At 32.8% G+C, this 22,471-nt stretch overlaps 3 protein-coding genes and 1 non-coding gene across 5 annotated transcripts; 1 reads left to right on the forward strand and 3 right to left on the reverse strand.

The window, feature by feature from the left end:
• Positions 1 to 8,551: 8,551 nt before the first annotated feature.
• LOC112763033 (U1 spliceosomal RNA) lies at positions 8,552 to 8,712 on the reverse strand. Its single transcript, XR_003182805.1, has one exon. It is a non-coding gene; the product is annotated as a U1 spliceosomal RNA (small nuclear RNA).
• Positions 8,713 to 9,039: 327 nt separating this feature from the next.
• On the reverse strand, positions 9,040 to 10,083 carry LOC112737025 (non-specific lipid transfer protein GPI-anchored 15). Its single transcript, XM_025786734.3, has 3 exons — positions 9,657 to 10,083; positions 9,463 to 9,576; positions 9,040 to 9,310 (listed from the first exon to the last, which is right to left on the reverse strand). The coding sequence occupies exons 1-3, from the start codon at positions 9,991 to 9,993 to the stop codon at positions 9,180 to 9,182; spliced, it is 582 nt and encodes a 193-aa protein (XP_025642519.1). The 5' UTR covers positions 9,994 to 10,083; the 3' UTR covers positions 9,040 to 9,179.
• Positions 10,084 to 11,062: 979 nt separating this feature from the next.
• On the forward strand, positions 11,063 to 12,617 carry LOC112737050 (non-specific lipid transfer protein GPI-anchored 16). The gene is made up of 4 exons (XM_025786762.3): positions 11,063 to 11,463; positions 12,079 to 12,105; positions 12,263 to 12,331; positions 12,485 to 12,617. Exons 1-4 carry the CDS (start codon positions 11,118 to 11,120, stop codon positions 12,601 to 12,603), a joined length of 561 nt encoding a protein of 186 aa, XP_025642547.1. The 5' UTR covers positions 11,063 to 11,117; the 3' UTR covers positions 12,604 to 12,617.
• A 43-nt stretch (positions 12,618 to 12,660) lies between these two features.
• On the reverse strand, positions 12,661 to 16,130 carry LOC112737034 (octanoyltransferase LIP2p, chloroplastic). 2 transcript variants are annotated; one of them, XM_025786750.3, is made up of 6 exons: positions 15,786 to 16,130; positions 15,063 to 15,184; positions 14,473 to 14,565; positions 14,219 to 14,371; positions 13,725 to 14,140; positions 12,661 to 13,188 (listed from the first exon to the last, which is right to left on the reverse strand). In XM_025786750.3, exons 4-6 carry the CDS (start codon positions 14,353 to 14,355, stop codon positions 12,815 to 12,817), a joined length of 927 nt encoding a protein of 308 aa, XP_025642535.1. In that variant the 5' UTR covers positions 14,356 to 14,371; positions 14,473 to 14,565; positions 15,063 to 15,184; positions 15,786 to 16,130; the 3' UTR covers positions 12,661 to 12,814. The 2 variants fall into 2 exon arrangements, with proteins under 2 accessions (XP_025642535.1, XP_025642530.1); XM_025786745.3 differs by having other exon boundaries at positions 14,968 to 15,184; positions 15,786 to 16,128.
• Positions 16,131 to 22,471: the final 6,341 nt, after the last annotated feature.

The following is a 22,471-nucleotide window of genomic DNA, read 5'->3' on the forward strand; positions in this document are numbered from 1 at the left end:
TTGGGTTGGAGGAACTTGGATTTTGACCAAAAAAATTACAAAAATTTTTCTGTCAAAAAAAACTAAGCCAGCGAAAAAGTCCATTATGTCCCGCCAAAATCCACGATTTAAGTGGCGCAAATTTGGTAGATTTTTGCTTTTTAACGATCCTAATTTTTTAATCCGACTTTTTTTTTTTACAAATTACGCAGATCGATTCGACGTAACAATTTAAAGTAAACATGATTTAGAAAAAGAATAAGGAACACTAAGTTTTGTAATAATTAAATATTGCTACTATTGTCAACAACTAAATTGTGAAAACAAGCAAGAGTTGAAATAGAAACGTTTTCATGACGCAATATTTGAAGGCATGAAAAATATTATTTATATATTAAATATTTTTAATATTAGTAAAAAAATATGGTTGTTATTAATTAATTTGATATTTAAATAATTTTTTAATTAATATAAAATATGTATTTAATTATTAAAAAATATTAATAATTAAAATTTATAAAAAAAAAGGTTTACAGGTTTTACAGGTTATAGTCAATAAGCCTAAGGAGCAGCAAAAATTTATGAAGAAACTTTACCAACCAATACACACATAAATCGCTACAGGTACATGAGTTTCACAATTTCTATACATTAGATAATTATTTATTCTTAACACTATTTAAACATATTAATGATCAATGTTCAAACGTTTTAAAGAGAGAAAAAAATACATCTATTGTATATTCACTTTTCTAGTCTTGTTCCATATAACATTTATATATAAATTGTAATATATCATATGCATTGTTTTTGTTCTTTTTCCGAGTTTTTAGCCATCCGTACCCACTAACGAGAAAGTGACACGGATATACAAAATTATATTTTGTTATGTTGAGAGACACTCAATAAATATATAAAAAAATTTAAAAACACTAACAAAAAAACATAAATTTTTTATTTTATTATTTTTATTAATTTTTTATAATTATATTTTTAACATTATAATTTTTTTTTAATTTTTTATATCAAAAAATAAAAATAAATTAAACTTTTATTATTTACTTTTATATTTAATTTATCATTAAATAAAAATATAAAATTACTAATTTTATTTTATGTTTTTATATAATTTATATTTTATTCTCAATCTCCTATTTTATTCTATTCTCAGAATCAAACACAGTTTAAAGTGGCTCTTCCAAAATTTCAATTAATTATAAAAATTTGGTCAATCATTTCGCCTTTGGCTTTCCTGACCAAATTTATAATTCATTGATAAGTATATACTTTAAAAAAAAATAGATTACTGAAAATAAAACTCTTACTTAAAAATTAAAATTATTTTATAAGTGAAAATTATTTTAAAAATAAATTATATTATTATATTATTTTAAAATTTGTCATATATCAATGTATATTATACTATAAAAATTAATAACTAAATTAATTATTATATATATATAATTTAATTTATTTTTAATATATATTTTATAATTTAATATGTACTTTACATTAATATGATTGATTATATAAAGTATTGTCTAGTATATATAAAAGTTTTTTAACAATGAATTTTAAACCTTTTAAAATAGTTTAATTACTTAAATAAAATTATGGTGTAACTCTCGTAGCAGAGATGACCCTCTTGGAATAGAGACTTGAGAAAATACCATATACAATAACAAACTTCTTTTGCCAATAATAAAGAATTGACCATGTTGAAATTATGTCGTCAAGAACTGCTTAGAAGGATAAAATAGATTAAGTATAATATATGATGGTTACGGTAGTATGATGTAGAAAAGTACTAATTGTAATGAGGAATAACACATCTTTTGAGAGTGTAATGGAGGTCTTCAATCTAAACCATCAAATTTTTTAATCATTCATTAATCCTATTCAGATAAATATGTTACATTAGTCAATAGCCTAATTTTTTTTGTATTTATTTTTTTTAATGTTTCGAATATATTGAAATCATAGAATAATTTATTTTTAATTTGATAAGTGAATAGTTTTATTCAAAAAAATAAATTTTAATTAAAGTAATAAATCTTTTGATGTTTTGTAATAATAATGAAGTCCTAATTTTGATTTTATAGTTTTAAGAGTAAACTAATTAAAATGAACAAAACAAATAGCGGATTAATGTGATTTGATAACATAGAAAAATTAAGTAAATTTGTTAGAGATTTTTTAAATTTAAAATTTATTATATTAGTTCCAAAATTTAGTTTCAGCTATTATATTAATTTTTTGATATTTTTAGAATTGAGTAAACAAATAGAATATTAAACTTGTTCTATTAAATCATGTTAGACCAAATAAAAATTTAACAGAAGAGCAAAAAAAAAATATATTTAACTGAATTAGTGATTAGGTATTATATTATTATTTTTTAATCAATAAGGAGTGTTATCTAAAGTAATGATTAGAGGATAAGATAGGATTTTACTTTAAATTCTATTTTTTTTTAAAGATAGATGTATTTTATTCGTTGACGAAAGCAAAATACAATGGGATCCATGTTAGGACATGGAACAAAAGAAAGAGAAAATTTTCAAAATTCACTAAAACGTGAATACAACATCAAAACATTAAGAGAGAAACTAGATTAGAAAAAAGAAAGTGAATGCAGTATTAGGAATTAGAAGACCACTCATTCACAAGCTTCAAGCATGACTTCACCGTTGCTTTTAGAGGGATCAATTCTTGTTCAAAGATCATGTTGTTTCTGGATTTCTAAATTTTTCAGCTTGCTAACAACATCAACTGCGATGACCCACCATGTCGAGCTCTGAAGTGCTCAGATCTCTTTTATCACGCCGACCAAAAAAAAGGTGAGTTGTTGTTGACAAAATATATAGTAACGAGACTTTTATTCCATACCTCTTTTCCTTTTTCACATAAGAATAGACAATGATTGATTGATTCTGCATCTTGTTGGCAGCGGTGATATAATAAAAAAATGGAAGAGAGGCGCTGATTGAGCAGATTAAGGACAGGGAGCTTCTCGTGAATGCTTCTACAGAAAAAAAATCTTTAATTTTGGACATCTTCGATTAATTTAAATACCTGAGAGGATATCGTTTTGTTCAGTCTTGTTCAGAAGGTAGGAAAAACCTTCTGCACAAAATAGAAAAAGATAGAGAGATAGAGGGTCCCCTTGTCGGATACCTTTATTTAACTTGAAAAAGTCATAGGGTTGTCCTTCAACAACGACAGAGTAAGAAATGGTTGTCACCACCTCTTATATCCAACCAATCTATCTTGAATCAAAACCAAGCTTCTCTAGCATAAACCATAGGAATTGCCACTCAATTCTATCATATACTTTATTCATATCAAGTTTCAACGCCATCTCATTCACCAAACTCCTCTTCTTAGTGTTCAAGTTCTTAGTGTTCAAGTAGTGCATGCATTCATGGGATATAAGAATATTGTCAGAGATTAACCGGGCCTTTCACAAAGGCGCTCTGAGTTGAACTAATCAGACAATTCATAAAAATTTGGAGTCGATGAACCAATACTTTAGAAATAAATTTGTAGACAATTGAAGAAAGGCTTATAGGTCTAACCTAGCCCATTACCTTTGCATCTGGGATCTTAGGAATTAGGCGTGTGATTGAAGCTTTTTAATATTCTACTACTAATAAAGAAACTCCGGATTGCTTTAAAAATACGTTCTGCTACAATATCCCAATAGAATTAAAAGAATTTAGAAGTGAATTCGTCATTACCTGGGGCACTCTGGGATGGACACTGAAAACTGCTCTCTTAATTTTCTCCATTGAGACTGGACGCCACAATTTGCGATTTATGGCAGGGGTAACTTTAGCACCAAAATCTTCAAATAGAGGGGTTGGATCAACATTGTTAGTTGAAGTAAACATTTTCTTAAAATATTCCTCGACAACTGTAGCAATCTCTCCATGAGTGGTGACATAGCTTCTATCATTCTTTTTCAATCTCCAGATTTTATTTCTCCGAATCTGATATTGGTAGGATTGATGGAAGAATTTAGTATTTTTGTCACCCTCCTTCAACTATTTTATCATTGATTTGCTTTTTCAATAGATCTCTTTTCTGGAATACGCCATTTCAAGTTCTTTTTCCAACTCATTCAGTTGGTTTCCGCCATTAATTCTTGCTTCTCTGAGGGCCTCAATCCTATAAAGAAGGTTCTCAATCTCCTTTTTAGAATTGGATTTAGATTACTATTGCCAAAACACTAATTGATGATGACACATCTTCATTTTTTATGCAAGAATAAACATTGATGAACCCTCAAACCTGGAGTTCCAAGCAGCAGCAATAATATTTCTTATTTCCTCCATTTCACACCAACAATCTTGAAATTTGAATCTTCTCTTGGACTTCTCCATTTGAGGATTAGTATCCAAGAAGAGTGGCGCGTGATCAAACCCATTTTCCATCAATTTAATCACTGAAGTAGCAGGGTAGATATTCAACCAGCCCCCTGAAGCAAGCATTCTATCCAATCTCTCGGTAATATGCTCCAAACCCCTTCTTTTATTTGACCATGTGAATGGTCTTCCTACCATGCCCAAGTCCATTAATCCATTTCCATCAATGAAATTAGAAAACTCAGACATAATAGCCCAGGATTTAAGGTCTCCTCCCATCTTCTCTTGTTGATTCACAATGGCATTAAAGTCTCCAAAAACAATGACATTTTCAGGTAGTTGTTGAATAACTGTTAAGATCTCTTCGAATTGAGTTAGCCTTTCATGATCCAAACAACTTAGGTGAACACCCACCAATCCTCGTGAAGAGTTATTAGATGTGTCATTTACTTTTGCAGCTATATAGTAATTTTCAACAACAATTATTTCGAGATCTAGGTCTTCTTTTTAGGCCAGAATTGTTCCTTCTGCTGTCCCAATTGGATTATTAATCTTCCATTCACAAATCTGCAGCTTCTCAATTTTCTTTCTACTATGCGAGATTAGTTTTTAGTTTCATAGATGAACACAATCTCGCGGGAGAGTGGGATTGACATATCCCTTTAAAATTCTGGACTGTTAAGGGTTCTCCCCAAATCCTGACAGTTCCAACTTAGTAGCTTCATGGGTTTTTGGGTGCCATTTGACGGCTGGCACCCTCTACCTCATTTTCAATTAATCGCTCTTCCTCTAAACACGCTTTTTTCCAACTTCCTTCATTCTCCTTTCCGCTATTATTTCTCTTATTGCCAACATAAGTCTTGATAATATTGTCTCTTATTCTAGCTATCTGCTTCAGTTTTAATTTCTTATTTTTGCATTCTGTTCTATTTTCAGAAATAGCCATATATTCATCAGTATTCATTTGAATAGATAGTTCTCTAAAAACATTTAGCAAATCAGCACTTGAATTAGTGTTAGCAATCTCTACTTCTGCATCTTTATCTTCCTGCACGTTAAAACTATTTGTCATTAATTACTTGGGAGTTGGTTGCTGCTTCTTTTCCTCCATACTCAAACTTGAAAAGCTCTCTAGAAGTCACATTGGGGCTGGTTTCTTCTTTAGTTGTGCAGGAGAATGACCATCAGCTCTAGTTATTCTTAAATCATCATATTTTTGCCTTTCAACTCTCCTTCTAACCTAGTCTGTCTTGACCCAATCCCATATGCCCTCCTGTTTAATCTAATTTTTAGATGAGTCTTCCAATAATGATTGACAATTTCTTGTCTTATGTCTAAGGGAGGCATAGTAATTACAAAACACACCAATACGTTCATACCTCAAACCTATCTCTAGAAGTTGTTGATTCGGCCCCATCAATTTTATATTGTCTCTTAGCTTTTATCACCCTCCAGTTCCACCTTCACTTTGATAATCCGAGATTTTTGTCTTTGACCTCGAAAAAATCAATGTCAGAGATGAACCTAATTTACTCCCTAATTTACGTCCAACCTTCAGGATTTTGAATTGTTTTGACAAACCCCAGAATTGAACCCAAATAAGAATTGCAGAGATCATTATTTCTCGTGAGGCCTCGTCCTCCTCCCAATGCTAATTCTTAAAGAGTCATGGGGAGCCTCTTTCAATTCTCAGCATATCTGTTTCTTTCTCAAATAAAAATTGAAATAGATTATTACCTTTGCTCACCACTCTGAATCCTTCAGGTCTACCTCAAATAGCATGCATGGCACCTTCTATTATTCCCGCAGAAAAAGGTCTTTTCGCAAAAATTCTTTTTGAAAGACTCTTCGTACATGCTTGCACTCCTTCCGAAATGTCTTCTTCATTAAGGAGGATAATCTCTTCCTCCTCGCTCTTCTTCTCATGTCTAGGACGTTCAGGATTAGACCTAAGATCATCCATTCCGTTTGCTAATCAGAATTCTAATAAAAGACACTAAAATTCTAGAAGAGCACTAGGAATCCTAATGAGCACTTTTAATATATCTTCTAAATTCTATTTTGGTGAATATAATTTTTTATTTATTAATAATAATAAAAATAAAAGTATATCAAAACAAATTATTATCGTTTTGCAGACTTTACTCGTGCTAAAAATATTATACTTTACCTGTCGTTGAAATTGAAAAAGAATTCTTTTTTGTAATTAAAAAAAAGTAAAGAAGAAAATGAAGCGGAAACCAAAACTATTTTCTCCTTTTCAAGTAAAGGAGATCCTTTTTAAGTAAAAGAGATTACAAAAATGATGTTGGATCTCACAAATTGATTATATAAATTAGCTATACAAAATTGTAAGCTTCTCAAGACATTACAACACCAACATTGACATCAATCATAGATTTAATTCATGTATTATATTATAGCTAAACTTATATATATATATATATATATGCTAAAAATATTTTGACTAGATCCTATGCTTAAAGTTAAAAAAAAACATACCAAAAGATATGTAAAAGACTCAACATATGCTAATTTAAAAATTTTTGAGGGTAGATCTTATGCTAGCACCCTTCCCAACTGCAATGGAAGTTACCAGCCTAGTCTATGGGTCTTCTTGAATCTTGATCGCGCATTTACTCCATTCAGGTAAGTAAATTGAAATTGATATCCAATGTTCTATGGAATCCATTGAATAATTAGTTTATAGTCTCTTGTTAAAGGGATTTAAATCCCCTGGCTGGGAGGAGCATAAATTACAAGAAACATGGTCCTATGAAGTTAAATTTTGAAGTGTAGAGGCAGGTTTCAATTTCAAGGCATAAACAGTTGGAAGTGTGTTGTTTCTATCAATTCGTCAACTTTACAAGGTTCAAGTATTGATATTAAACTCTCTAATCATTTTCAGAATACATAATTATCTCTCTCTTACACACAATTACATTATTTTGACTAAAAAGCTAAATCCTGGAGTCAAGTGGCCTAATGAAAAAGCATGTTTCAGATGAAACACCAAATTTTTTGTAGAAACACCAAAAAACCAAATAGACTTCATGATTCTCGTTTGTTCGCCACGGTGACGCTCCTTAAGTTTTTGATAAAATGTATTAATAATTAATCAGTTAAACTAATTTTTATAGAAATAAATTTGTTAATTTTAAATATTTAATTATATTATGTGTATATAATAATTATTTACCCTTTTATAATATATGCTAGAAATAAAAATACATATTAAAAATATGTAAAATAAATATAGAGTGATTTTTTCTAGTGCAAAATAACTAACTTTATAAAATCTTTATCATTAAAAACTAATATAAATACATCACAAATGTAAAAGAAGGAAAAAAAAAAGAAATAAAAGAGCATAATTTGTTTATGAAAATATTACTTTTGCATTTATATAAGCAGAGGGGCTTTCTTGCAGAGTTTAGGGTTCTATTTTTTGAGGGTTTTTTTTTAAATTTAGTTGAAATTATAAAATTGGTGTAGTTTTCTCTGTAGATTACTACTATTGGAAGAGTTTTCTATGTTATTAGAAATCTCTACCTCTGTTGGTGTGTTCAGTCCAATGTGCTTTTATCAATCTATTTAACATTGTTGTAACTTTCTTTTTCAAATAAAAATATGATTTAAGCCCACCAACTTGATTTGTTCCCTTTCATCTTTGGTGATATTTACGGGTATGCCCTTCATGGGTGGGGCTCTTTTACTTGGGCATTTTTAATCAATAAAAAAATTCATTATTTTCAAAAAAAATGAAAGAACATTATTTACTAAATACGACTTTTATAATAATTTAATTTAATAAAAATAAATATATTCCTATTATTACTTTCGTATAATTAATCATATTTATTCAATTTAAAAATATTCTCGTGTTTATTCAATTTAAAGAAAAATTATATCCTGATAAACAATACTCTTCTATTTTCTTTTTGAAAATAATAATTTTTTTATTTAAAAACAGTCCCATTTAGTTGTGTTTTTGACACTTTGCGGGATTGGGTTGTTTTCACATTTAAATGTTAATTAATTAATTAAATTAAATAATTTCCTAAAATTAATCCACATGTAACCTTTTATTTTAATATACATTTCTCTATCTTCCTTTAACAGTGTTTCTTTTCGATCTAGTAAAACCGCACAGAATAACGAGCAGGCCCAAAGAACCAAGGCCCGAACACTTTTAAACTGGATTGGAAGGGGCCGCGCGAACGCAGGCCCCCACTGCCACAAATTATGACGTAGGCTCCACCACTTGGGTAGACCTTAGGCGGGCACCCTTCCGAAGTGCAGTGGAAGTCACCAGCCTAGGCCATGGGCCTTCTTGATCGCCCATCGACCCCGTCCAGGTAAGTATATTGCAATTGTTGTACTCCCTTCTCTTTTATATCCCAATGCATCACCCTCACATTCTGATCCCCACGATGTGAGACTTTAGGATTATTCAGCAAGCACTTAACAACTCATACTTATTCCTCCTCCCAGTTCGAGATACCCAATTCCCCACAATAAGCAATGTAAGTTACATTAGTAGATTAATACGTATGCTCTATGCTTTGTAAATTAAAGAAAATTGAACCCAGTTTCAATTAGTTGTTGAACTAATGAGTCATACATAGTTTTGTTTCATAGCTCAGAAAATTTAGATTAATCAGTAGGTTTCTATGGCATAATCAAGCCTGAATAATAAAGGAAACATATATAAAATTAAACTCATTATTTATACAAACTACATAGACAAGAAGTGACACAACAAAAGGCAAAACATCATTAAAAAACCTCAGCACTCAAGTCTCTCAAGTCTCTACAGACAAGACTCAAAAATCAGAGGTTGGTGATGGAAGAGAAACAAGAAACAATTACAAGAAGAGAGAGCAAAAAGTGGGAGGGGAATTTAATGTTGCTTCCATCAGATGACCCACCATTTGTTCCTGGAACTCTCTTAGATCCTGCAACTACAACAATAGAATACACCAAACTAAAAAGTGTTATCATGCATTGAAACATCTTTTCTACTAACAATCTTAATTAAACTGTTAATTCTGAGTTTACTATATCATGAAAAGGAGGGTAACATTTTCAAAGATCCTTTACTACAATATTATACCTGAGGGAGAATCTGAACCTGAGTCTGAACCTTCAGGTGAATCAGCTGGAGATTCAGCTGGGGAACCAAATGGAGATCCCACCGGAGAACCCGAAGATGCTCCTCCATTAACACCTACAAAATTCATGCCATGACCAATAAGTTATTAGCCTTATATTCTCTCTGTTGTCTTTTTGTCTTTTTTATTTTCTTACCTTTGCATTGGCTTACTGGTGGAGTTTGAACTTTGCAAGCACTAGGAAGAGACAAAGCAAGAGTTTGGTTAATGGGGATTCCCAAATTGGAACCTCCACCATTAAGGACAGAGCATAAGCACTGTGGGGAAGATTTAACCACACTTGAGAGTTGAGAGCAACATGAAGATGATGGTGTTGATGAGCTCCCCATTATGTAGTTCAAGCAAGGACTCAAGCTAGTTAATGTGCTTGTGCAACTTGATGATGATGATGATTGAGCTTTAGCTTCTTGGTTCCACATTGTGGCCCCCACAACAAGAACCATAATAACTAAGCTCAAAGAAGATCTTGCCATTACTTCCAATGTTAGAATACTAAGAATTCTCAATGCCTTGTTCTTGTTCTTGTGTATGTGTGTGGATTGAGAAACTAACTAGTTGATGATGTTTTGAGTGAGACTTGAACAAAGAGTTATATAGAAAGAGAAAAGATGTTTCAAGAAAATGGACAAGTAAATGTAGGTTGCCAACCCTTTCTAATTTGATGACATTATCATACATACAAAGGTTAATGTTGTCGTATAACTATAACTAATGGACTGTTTTAATGTAATAAGAGTATTATAGTAACGAGTTATAACTCAAATGGTATAGACTTTCTATCTTCATTTAGAGGTTTCAAGTACGAGTCTCTCTTCTAACTTTAAAAAAAATATAATATAAAATAAGAATGTTATAGGATTTATTAATATGTTTGACTTTACCACTCCAAATTTTATAATAACCATATGGTATTTTCTTGAAATTGTCTTCAAATTGTTTATTTTACTACATTTTCTAGTCTCACATACATTAATGTTTAAAACTTTATTTGGATCTAATTTTTAGTAGAAATGATTCTATAATTGAGATTAATTAATCTGGTTCAAGATGAAATTACAATTAAGAGTATTTATCTCATTAAATTCGCGTGTTTAGGGAACATCGAATTTCACAAAATAAGTATAAAAGGATATTATAAAAAATATTTTGTATAAAACATTAAAAAGGATAATTTTGTACCTTTATGTGAATTTATCTAACATTAAGTTGTTCTATTTTTAAAATTTGTGTACCTAGATAAAGTTAGATGCTTATTTGAAACATAAGAGAATAGTTTAGTGTTAAAATATGCTAAAACAAAAAGATGCCAAATGAGAAGTGTATTGATTTTTTTTTTCACACATTTGGTTTTGAAAAACGAAAATATGCATTCTAACCAACCATACCAAATACAGCAATGGGAATTAACAAAATATATTCCAATATACATGTTGGTTAAAGTAGTTGAACTCCTAAATCATCAAATTCAAATCTACCAATTCTTTTTCGTTGAGTCATTGCAATGTATAAATCATGTCCTTATCTTATGATCAAACCAATCAACATCCAAAGACACATACCTACAATCAAATCATTCTTTAACCCACCAAAGGCTAATATGGGACAACTCACGTATGCTTTCCAAATCACTATGATATCAACCGTACTAATTATAATTATGGGTTCACTAAACTTGGTTAAGGGTCAAATTACTACACCATGCACAACATCAATGATAACCAATTTCACACCATGTGCAAACTTCATCACAGGAAGTTCAAGTAATGGATTAGCACCATCATCTTCATGTTGTGATTCACTAAGGTCTTTGATGAGTAATAGTATAGATTGTGCTTGCCTTGTGATTTCAGCCAATGCTCCAATCCCATTACCTATTAACAGTGTTCTTGCCCTTTTTCTTCCACAAGCATGCAACATCAATGAACTTCCTTTACAGTGCAAAGGTGTGTCCTTATTCCTTAAAGTTTTGATTTTGGAGGGAGAGGCAAAGAAGGGCTTCAAAATATAAAAAAATTTAATCCAATTTACACACTAATCCCATAATTTCAATAGGAAGACAGCTATTTTGCAGCCAGCTAAATTTTTTAATTCTAAATTCTAAATCCTCATTTTTTTTTAATTTTAAACTCTAAATCTTAAATCTTAAATATTATACTCTAAACCCTAATCTTAAACCCTAAAACCTTAAACCTCCTAAATCGGATGGTTACAAAAACAATTTTATAATAAAAAAATTAACTAATGTTGGCTAATTAAAAATTAGTTTTCTATACTTATTCTAATTTATTTCCTGTTATTTTCTTCAAAAATCAAAATTCACAAATATATTCTAAAAGGGGTTTGATAAGGGCTGGTTAAGTTTGGATAATTGGATTAAACTATCTAAACTCAACATTACCTTGTGTAATTGAGTTACATACAATATTTTTTCGTAATAATCTAAATTACTAATATTCTTATTACATAATAATGTGTCAAAACGTACCTTTTCCCATTGTTATTTTCTTAATGAAATATTTAAATAGCTAATGAAGTATTATTATTGTACATTATTGCAGCTTCTGGCTCTCCTATACCAGCTCCAGGTAGTTACTTTGTTCAATAGCTATACTATTTTGTAATTTAGCATGTTTTCCGTTTTCACATTATTCCTTATGATAAATTTCATCTGTCTAAATCTCATATTGAGTTAAATTTCAATTTGGATAAACTGTTTTATATATAGAAAATATTTATTCGCAGGTCCAGCAATGCTTGGATCAAATGACCAATCACTTCCTCCAATAGCTGAATCTCCACTCAGCCCACAAGGTATTTATGAAATCCCTCAATTTGCTAATTAAAATATAATATGACTAAGTTGTGTAAAAGACAATGATTTATTACTCTTTGTTAATGTACTTACTTTCCATGAAAATTTTGGCAAAACAATGTGACATTAATTTATCTTATACTTGAGTGCAGCTTCTGAGGCACCCAATTCCGAGACTTCACAACCAACATTGGCACCACTAGAAGCAAAATCAAAACCATTCAAGAAGAATAAGAACTCAAGAAAACTCCAGGAATACAGCTACCATTAATAATAATAATAATAATAATAATAATAATAATAATAATAATAATAATAATAATAATAATTAACAACAAATGGATTCCTGTTATTATTGTATTGTTTTATCTTGTTGGTCATCTTTGGCATTTGAAACTTGAAAGAAATAAAAAGTAGTTGCAATGTTTTAGCTTACCCTTAAGATAAATATTTCCAAGGACTCAGTATGAAATCAAACAAATTCAACTTTGCTGTGTTTCAGTAACAAGATCACTTTGATTCCTTTCATACAACATAGGTACAGAAATAGTTCTATGATGGTACTCAAGCTGAAACACTTTTGAAAACTCTTCAATCAAGGAGTTGCGAGTAATATCAATTAGACCGCCATCATCATGCATAATAGAATGCAGATCATTTGTTCCATTAGCAGCCATATTTGATGACTGAGCTTCTCTCAGTAACAACCCTTTAATGCTTCCAACCTCGCGGTTGCGTATGCCACATGGGATGATCCATTTGAAGGGAGTCAAATCTGTTGTGACATTAAGTGCTAAGCCATGGTATGTTATCCAATGAGACACTCTTATACCTACAGCTGCAACTTTCTCATTTCCTGGAGCAAATTTCAACGAGGAGTTAGGAGAATTTCAAAAAAGAAGACAATGGTTTTGGACTAATCAATCCATCAACTAATTTATGTCGTAAAAGCTTAGGTATCAGGCAGTAGCATATAATTTATATATGTCCTTGTAGAAGCCATTCTATAAGCTGAAACCAAATTAATCCAACCCGAGAGTTCATCTAACACATATAATTGTAAAGCTAGACTAAAACTCATGAGAGTTTAGTCGTGAAGTCATAAACTTAATTGGAAATGTAAATTGGTATACTTGTAAGAGTTTACAAGTTAGCTAGAAAGATTGTAAACTTGGCTGCAATATCTAAAATGTTAAACATGACCAGGACTAATTTATCCAACCTATTTTGAATTGAATCGATAAAGCCAATAATCTTGAATATCAAGCTAATCTTTCATGATATATGAAATTATAATATTATATTCTTATGAACCTAAATTTGAGTGGTATTATTATCAAAAGTATACAAGTCTAAGGTTGCATAGTAGCAAAAAAAGGAACTTAGACTTACCAACCCAGACACCAGTTAAACCTTCCACTCGAGAAGCTTGAATGGAAAATGTCGAAGAAAGAACACGAATGACAAGCTCTTCCAGTGTCCTGAGGTACCAATGTAGATCCATCTTGTGTCTTCTTAGATTGATAATAGGGTACAGAACTAGCTGGCCAGGACCATGGTATGTAACTTCGCCACCTCGCTCAGTACGATAAACATTAAAGGGTGCATTGTTGATGTTGAAATTTAGGTTGTCCTTGGTACTGGCAGTACCCAATGTATACACAGAAGGGTGCTGCAAAACAATAAGGGTGTCACTGCAATCTCCTTCGTTCTCAAGCTGAGCCTTCTTTTCCTTCACAATGTCTTTCTGCCAAGACCATGCCACTTCATAAGGGACTTGCTCTTGGTGCAAATCAAAGAGCTCGCAACTGCGCAATTTCCTTAAAACTGTTGGTGAGAATTTTCAAGTGTTAAATGTGTATAAACAGAATAGTAGTGCGACTTACAGCCTTGCTCCATAAGATGTGAATTTGGATGGTTTTGGATATGAGAATTGGAGTGACTTGGACAGGATGGAGTGGGTGCGCAAAGGTAGAGAAGGGCATGGAGACGCTGATGAAGGTACTGTATTCAACAAATTCATGTCTGATTACTGGATACTGCGTGTTTGTGAGATGAAAATACCGGCGATTTCAAAGATGGTGGCAACTAAGGACAATAGGAGGCGATCAATGTATCAAGTCCAATTTGAATTCATTACCTTTATATAATCATGGTCAGGAGTAACACTAAAAACCCATTTAGAAGCATAAACAACTGCCTGGTCTTCTGCAAATTCAGTTTCGTATATGACCTAAAAATTGACACAGATTAGCATTTATTCTCTAAAAATAAAAAAAATAATTAAAAAAAGATTCAATAGTATTCTAGTTCTATATTATGTAATCAACATAAATTGACAACTTCAAGATTTACATATTTAAGTCAAACAGATCAATGCACATGTATCTATACTGCACAGACCCACAATTTTCTAATAGTATCTAAACTTTTGAAAAGAATTAATACAAGAGAGCAAGGTTCTGAAAACCGGACCGGTCATTGAACCATTCTAATTACTAGTTCACTGATTCAACCGGTTCAACCATGTTTCAACTGGAAAAACCGTTTTATAATAAAATAATAAATAAATAAATAATTTAATACCCTAAAACATAACTGCAGTCATCAATAAACCTGTAGACAAAGTGGTTACCCTAGAAGAAGGGGGAACTGGTGGTAGCTCACTTATAGACTTGGGAGAATTGGTTAAAGATGCCTATATAATTAAAAAAAAGGGTTAGTAGAGACCATATTGTGCTTCACGACGAGGATGATTCATGGGTTCCCCGGTTATCCATGCTTCGCGACGAGGATCAAACACTTCAATGGTCGACACCATTGTGCTTCCAACAAAGCCACCAAGTGCATGCCTACAAGGGGAATGGATAAGTTCATAACGGTGCAAAATCAGTCACATAAGTTGTTACTAGCAAAGAAACTAGTGCAAGTCTTAAGCTAAGAAATGCTTAGTTGGAAAAATTCATATGCTGAATTAACTAACTTAACAATCGAAGCACAATTAAGCCCAAAGCATAGTTTTAATTGACTTAATTGAACACAAAAAAGCACAGCAGTGAACAGCAGAGCGCAAAAAACACGGCACGGCAGCAAAGAAGACACAAACCAGAGTACAACATAGCATAGCAGTAGTGAGCAGAGCCATTCAATAATCAATATAATTTGATCATTTCTGAACTAAAAAAAATAACACGAACAGCAGGCACTAGTAGTGAGCTTTGTGATACAATAAGAGTATTAAGCACCAACTTAAATTACAAGTATTCCTTTAGGCAATGAGCACAAAATTTAACAACAGAAAAAAAAAGCAAGAACAAACCAGTAACAATTTATCGGGATCAAATTATCATCAATCAGTAAGCCAGTAACAGTTAAAATTTATCATCAAGAAGTGAGCAAAGCCAGTCAACTAAGAGAAAGCACCGAGCACTGACTGAGCATCCGAGGCATTACCTTCGGCGAGGGAAGTGACCAGAGATTTGAGTGAGAGCGACGGACGAGGGGAAGCTGGCGACGAACACTGGCGAGCTGGCGACGGACGACGGGGAGCCGGCGACGAACACGACAGACAGACAACGGCGGAGCAGGACCTGGAGACGCTGACGTTGGGGGAATGGAAGGGCCTTCGAGCACGACGAAACAGGAGGATTGGCGAACGACCACGACGAACCAGGCGGCGACGGTGAAACCAACAGCGGCGCGATGGAGGCTAGGGTTGTGTTTTGGGGAGAAATAAAGAGAGTATGTAGGAGACTGAGGAATCACGAATGGGGCTCGAGAGGGGGGCGAGGGCTTCAGGTGAGGACCGAGGAGAACCTGGCTCTTCTAAAACGCAAAAACGATGCCGTTTCAATAAGACCGGCCGGCCTTAGTTCGGTCCGACCATCCGGTTCAGTGGTTTGCATCCAATTTAACATGGCAGTTTTTATGTTGAACCGAACCGCATAGGCATCCGGTTCACAGTTGAATTGGTCCAACTGACCAATTTGGTCTGGTTTTCAAAACCATGCAAAAGAACATCATTTTTGTCAGAATCAAACCAATAATCGACTCAGTCAAATTACTAAGTCACTGGATTACTGGTTCAACCATTAGGTCACTAATTGAACCAATTAACCCAATCTCATTTAAATAAAAATATAAAATAGTCTGTCAACAAATATTAAACTTATATTAGTAGGAAATAAATATCTTCATTAACACTTTAACATCAATCAAATCTCGATTTCTAAAAATAACTAGCAGAAAAATGTTAATCAGCATTAAACCTATATTGATACAATCATACATTAGTAACAATAAGAGTAACAATTAAATATTAAATCTACATTAAAACAGCAATAACCAAATATTAACACAATAACAATCAAATATTAAATATACATTAAAATAGCAACAATCAAATATTAAACTAGCAACAATCAAGTAATTCCAACTAGCATCTAATTCATGTTCTAAACCTCCATTAAAAGTTTAAAATGACAACAATTTATATACAATTTTTAATTGACATCAAATTCCAATTGCTTTAAAATTTCCTTTCAAGTGTCATTTTATATGAATATAAATTCCAATAAACATCAATTTATTTATTCTAAATCTACTTAAAACAAAAACAATCAAGTTTTAAGTTTGGATGTATTTTTTTTCTCTATTCCCTCGTAGATTTCTTTAAATTTTCATGCAAACTTCATTAAAACTGCTTTCTCTAGGATAGTTTCCGTCTAGTTTTCTTTATTTTGGGCTTTAAATCTTGATGTCTATAAAAAAAATCAAGTTTTAAAAATCAATATATCAATGTATAATAACTAGGACAAGTTACCAAAATAAATTATTTACCTTTTAATATTACCAGAATACAACATCTATAAAGACACAAATGCATCTTTTCTATTTCTATAAAAGTCACAATAGAAGTATGGTAGATTATGATTTAGACGTAAACCGCGGTAAGGGTGTAGCGGTTTACGTTGCGCGTGAGAAGAAACCGCTACACCCCTTTAGCGGTTTCTGATGGAATGCTTAAAAAGCATAAACCTCGATACCCCTTCGAAATCTCTTGAAATTGGGCTACCCTTGCTTGTTCAGTGTTCACTAGAGCTGAAGTGGACACCAATTATGTGCCTCTCTACATTGTTCACCACATCCCTCACTACACCTTGTATATGAAACTAGAACTGCTTGTTACTTTAACATCACATTTTTCTTTCCACGCCATGGCTAATCTTCCGACAATACCATTTGGATTGATTATGTGTCGTTTGCTAAATCTACACGAATTCAGCTTTGCTTCCACCAAATGAGTTTGGTTTTTTTGTTTCGCATATAAAAACCAACTCGGAGAAGTAGGATTGAGTAATCCCTTTGAGATTATGGATTGTCAGGGGTCTCTCCAAACTTCGACAATTTCATGTAAGGATTCTCATGGTGCGGGGGTGCCATTGTACGGCTGACACCCTCCACCTTCTCTTTTTCTGCTTGTCTTTCTTCCATACATAATTTTTTTTATTAGGTTCATTTTCCCTACCTGCTAGTCCCTTTTTCACTGCACATACTTGCTGGTAGTTTTCATCTCTTTGTCTAGCAATTTGTTTAATCTTCAGTTTTCTTTTCTCTTCTTTAATCACACCACTCTTTTTCTGCTCTAATTCCATAGGTGTCTCCATTGGGTTAACATCATCCAATAGGATTCGGGCTCCATCATTTTCCACAACCTACCAGACCTCCTTTGGAGTCTGATTCAGCACCCCTTCGTCCCTCTGTTTCAAGGATTCTGCTGTCTTTTTTACCTGATTTTTTGTTCCATTCATGCTCAACTCAGCGAAGCTTTCTATTAACCATGTAGGAGATTATTTCTTCTTTGGTTGTGCAGTTTTTGAGTTAGAGTTTTTATTCCATGTAGTGTCATTGCCGCCCTCTGTGTCCACTCTTTTTCCTACTTGATTCGCTTTAACTCACTCTTCTATGCGGTCCTGTTTGGTCTGCTTTGTTGTTGAGTCTATGATCAGTTTGTTACAATGCTTGGCATCATGTTCCAGTTTCGCACAATAGGTGCAGAATTTGGCCAGCCGCTCATATCTGATTCCAATCTCTATTATTCTCTATTTTAGTCCAGCTAGTCTCAGGCTATCTCTAACCTTTCATTCTCAATCAACTCGGATTCTTACTTTCACAATTCTGGATTCTTTTTTTCTGACATTAAAGAACCCCACATCAATAACCTCTCCAATCTTCTCTCCTAATTTTCTCCATACATCCAGCGATTTAAATTCCTCCAAAAGAACCCAGAATTGAGACCATGCTGGGAAGAAATGGAGTCCTTCTTCCCATACCTTCTCATCTTCATTCAATCTCTGAAGGTGGAGCACATAATCTTCAAAGAGCCAGGGTCCTCCTTTTTTCACTCTTATTGCATCTTGTTCCTCCTCGAAAAAGAATTGGAATATGTTGTTTCCCTTTTCAACTATATGAAGTCCCTTTGGTCTCCCCCAAATGACCTTGAGAGCATTGTCTATTGTTTCTTGGAAGAAAGGTTTATCTACGAATAGTCTTCTAAAAAGGCTTTTAGAGCACGCTTCAGTTCCTTTTGCAATTTTTTCATCTCCCAATCATACCAGATCTTTCTGTTCCTCCTCACTATCTGAGTCATATTGTTTTCGTTCTCCTCCTGCTTACTCCATCATGGAGAATTTGTATTTCAATCCTAGTCAACAATCAGAATCGTGAGATTTTGGGATGAATTGAAAGTAAACGAAAGAAAAAACCCTAAAAAGAGTACTTGTCAAAATCCTAACAGAGCACTTATCAAAAACCCTAAAAGTTCACTTGTATTCTTAGAACCATGCACGTCTCCTTACTAGGTATATTCAAATATATCATTATTATTAAACTAATTTATATTTTTTGTATTTTTCATTCTCATTTGTTTTTATTTTTATTTTTCTTTAAATATTTACAACCCAAAGAACACTACATGAAAGACAAAATATGACAACTAAAACAATATAAAAATAAAAGCAACAAATGAAGATATAATTTTATACAACTCTAATATAAAAAATTTATACCTTTTTAAAATAATAAATTATATTTTAATTTATATTATATTTTAGTTAAATAATTATATAAAATTATCTACAAATTATCAAATAAATATTATAAAAATATTTTTAATATAAACAATTCAAATTTAATATTAATTTATATATTATCTAATCAATCTCTAAATAATATAATACTTATTAAAATATATTATATAATATAATTAATTTATCACTGCACATATCGTGCGGATTTCACTCTAATTTACATAAAAAATAAAGATCATATTAAGATTCAATGATAATGAAATGAGTATTTGTGCACTGCTGATTCCAAAGACATTTCTCTAATTAGGTGCAAGTATCTCACAATCTCTTTAGACGGATTTGAATCATCTAAAGTTTGAATTTTACTTTAGAGAGTAAAGTGTGATTTTCTATCCTTGAATAATTTTTCTTTCATATTTATTTTTTGTCTCACCTATGAAATAAATGGTAAGAGATCACACGTTACTCTCTAAAGTGAAATTCAAATTTTAGACGAAGGTTTGGCTGCGTTTGTTTCTGAGAATACGATAAGACAAGACATTAAGAACAAAACATAAAGGACAGAGACACAAAATTTTATGTTTTTGTATCCTGTTTGGTGATAAACTAGAATAAATTATAAAAATCCAATTTATTCTCCTTTTTTTCGTTCAAAAAATTTGAGACGAAAAATATAATAATAAAAAATATAATTATAAAAAATTAACAAGAATAATGAAAGAAAAAATAAAAAATAAGTTTTTTTTGAAATAAAAAGCTCAACACAACAAGGTGGAGCATCAACGTCTCAACAAAAAAGTACTAAACAGATAAAATAAACTAATTCCTAATCGTCTTCGACAAAAGTCATCAACAACCCAAGAGATCAAATACCACTCTACTCTTTGTAACTCTTAATCGACCTGCTGACTATTCCTGCAACACCTGATTCTTGATTCCTGAAAATTCTGTTATTCCTTTTCAACCAAGTGTTCCAAATGATAACAATGAAACCAAACTCACCAATATTTTATTAATTTGACTGCACGATTGACCCCCTAAACCATGTAAACTTACGGTCATTCATCTTTATATCTACCAATTTGATAATGTTGTTAATACACTAGCGCCTTTTCTTTCTTCCAACTGCACAACCTCATTGAAGATACCCATGTAGCAAAGAGGGATCTGACATATTTCCGATAAAAAACTCAACTCTTCCCACACAGCAAGCTTCTCTTCCCTTGTATGCGCACCATACACCAAGCAACCAGCACAAATAAAAATTATTGTTTGTCAATTCCCCTTCTATACACAACCATCTCTCTCCTTTGTAACAATTACTTAACCTAAACATCAAATATCTCACATTATTAATAAACCTCCAGAAGCATCTTCTGATCCCACAAATTCCAAACTCACCACATCATTACCCCAAAATTGTACTACATCAAACTTAGAAATCATATCCTTCTTTGTCTCTATCAATCCTAACATATTCACATTATTTTTACGCTTAAATTTTTTACCATTTTTCACTTTCCACGCCCCCTAAACTCCTCATATTCCACGAACTAAAATTATTTAAAAACTCTATTACACACCTTATTTCGGTTTTTGGGGTGGCACCTTCTTGCTTTCTCTTTCTATTTTGCTTGCCTTCTTTTTTGTGCCAATACTTTATTCTGAGCTTGGAGAATAGCCATAATGTTCTCATCCTCATCATATAAAACAGCTCCTGATTTGACGGCCAAATCCTAAGCAGCCCTATTTTCAGCCATATCTTTATCCCAACTTCCTTCGTGTTCATCTTGATTAGTTTCACCGTCTGCATCCTGCTCTGAGTCCTCTGAATCTTCTAAGTTTCTTACAGCCTCTTCATCATCTAACCCAGTTTTCTGCACCACTGTATTTCCATCCTCTAAATCTGAATCTTGCACTGCATCACCCCTCATCAGACATATGCCAACATGATGCTTACCACTCTCGTCCAAACTAGCGTGGATCTTATTGACTACACTTGGTGGAATATTTTTCTCTGCTGTACTTTTTGAACAATTCTCCACACCTCTGCCAATCTCTGTTTCGGCTTGATTCTGCTTGTAGGGTGCATAAGGGGCTTCACACTCCTCCCTGCCCTCCACGCCATCAAGTTTAGCGCAGAGATTATCACCTCTGCCACTAGCAGCTGACTTCCGCACTGCTCCCAGATCTGCCTCGTCGGCGCTATTCACCGTGTCATCAACCCCTTCGTGAACTCCATGACCAGCCACGCCCCTCTCTTCACCGTTGCCCACAGCAGCAAGCAAAGAGGCCCTTTTAAAACGCACAATGACGTACTCTCCGTCGCACCACATAACCACTTCACCGCCACATCCCACTAACATATTGGGCCTTATATGCTTCAACCTAGCCCCAACTAAACTTTTGTTTAACACCAGATCAACCCCTTCTTTCCGTTTATCCCTGTATTTTCACGTCTCCGTTCTTTCAGAGATTGCTTCGTTACTGATTGTTTGAGATTCCATAGATTCCGCACTCACCATAACTGTCGGATACACCAAAGAATTATCCGTTCGCGTTTTCAAAAAATCCTCATGCCACTCATCCAAATTCTCAACAGCAAATACCTTTCTATCCTTGTCATGCTCTGCCTCCCGTAGCCCTTGTGGCATCATTACCACCGTATCCCATCCTAACTCCAACAGTTTCCTCTGAATTTCTAGTTCTTCACTTCTATGGTGTTCCAAGACAACTCTCTCTTTCTCGTTCACTTCAATGTCCTTTTTTTAAATTTTTTCTTGTTTTTCATCAAGAGACTGCCTCACATCTTTATCATGCGTAGTGATTTTTTTCATACATCAATCCTCCTCCTGAAATTAGCCTCACCCACAAAGATCTCTTTGCTCCTTAATCGCATTCCATTCATCTCCTTGATGGCCTTTAATGCCCCTCCTTTTGTAGTATACCTAATGAAAGCAAACAGATGGATCCGACCATACTTCTCCTTACGTGCCAAATAGATGTCATTTATCCTTCCTTTCCACTTAAGCATATGAAACAATTCATTCT

Source organism: Arachis hypogaea, chromosome 2 (assembly GCF_003086295.3).
Source record: "Arachis hypogaea cultivar Tifrunner chromosome 2, arahy.Tifrunner.gnm2.J5K5, whole genome shotgun sequence".
NCBI lineage: Eukaryota > Viridiplantae > Streptophyta > Magnoliopsida > Fabales > Fabaceae > Arachis > Arachis hypogaea.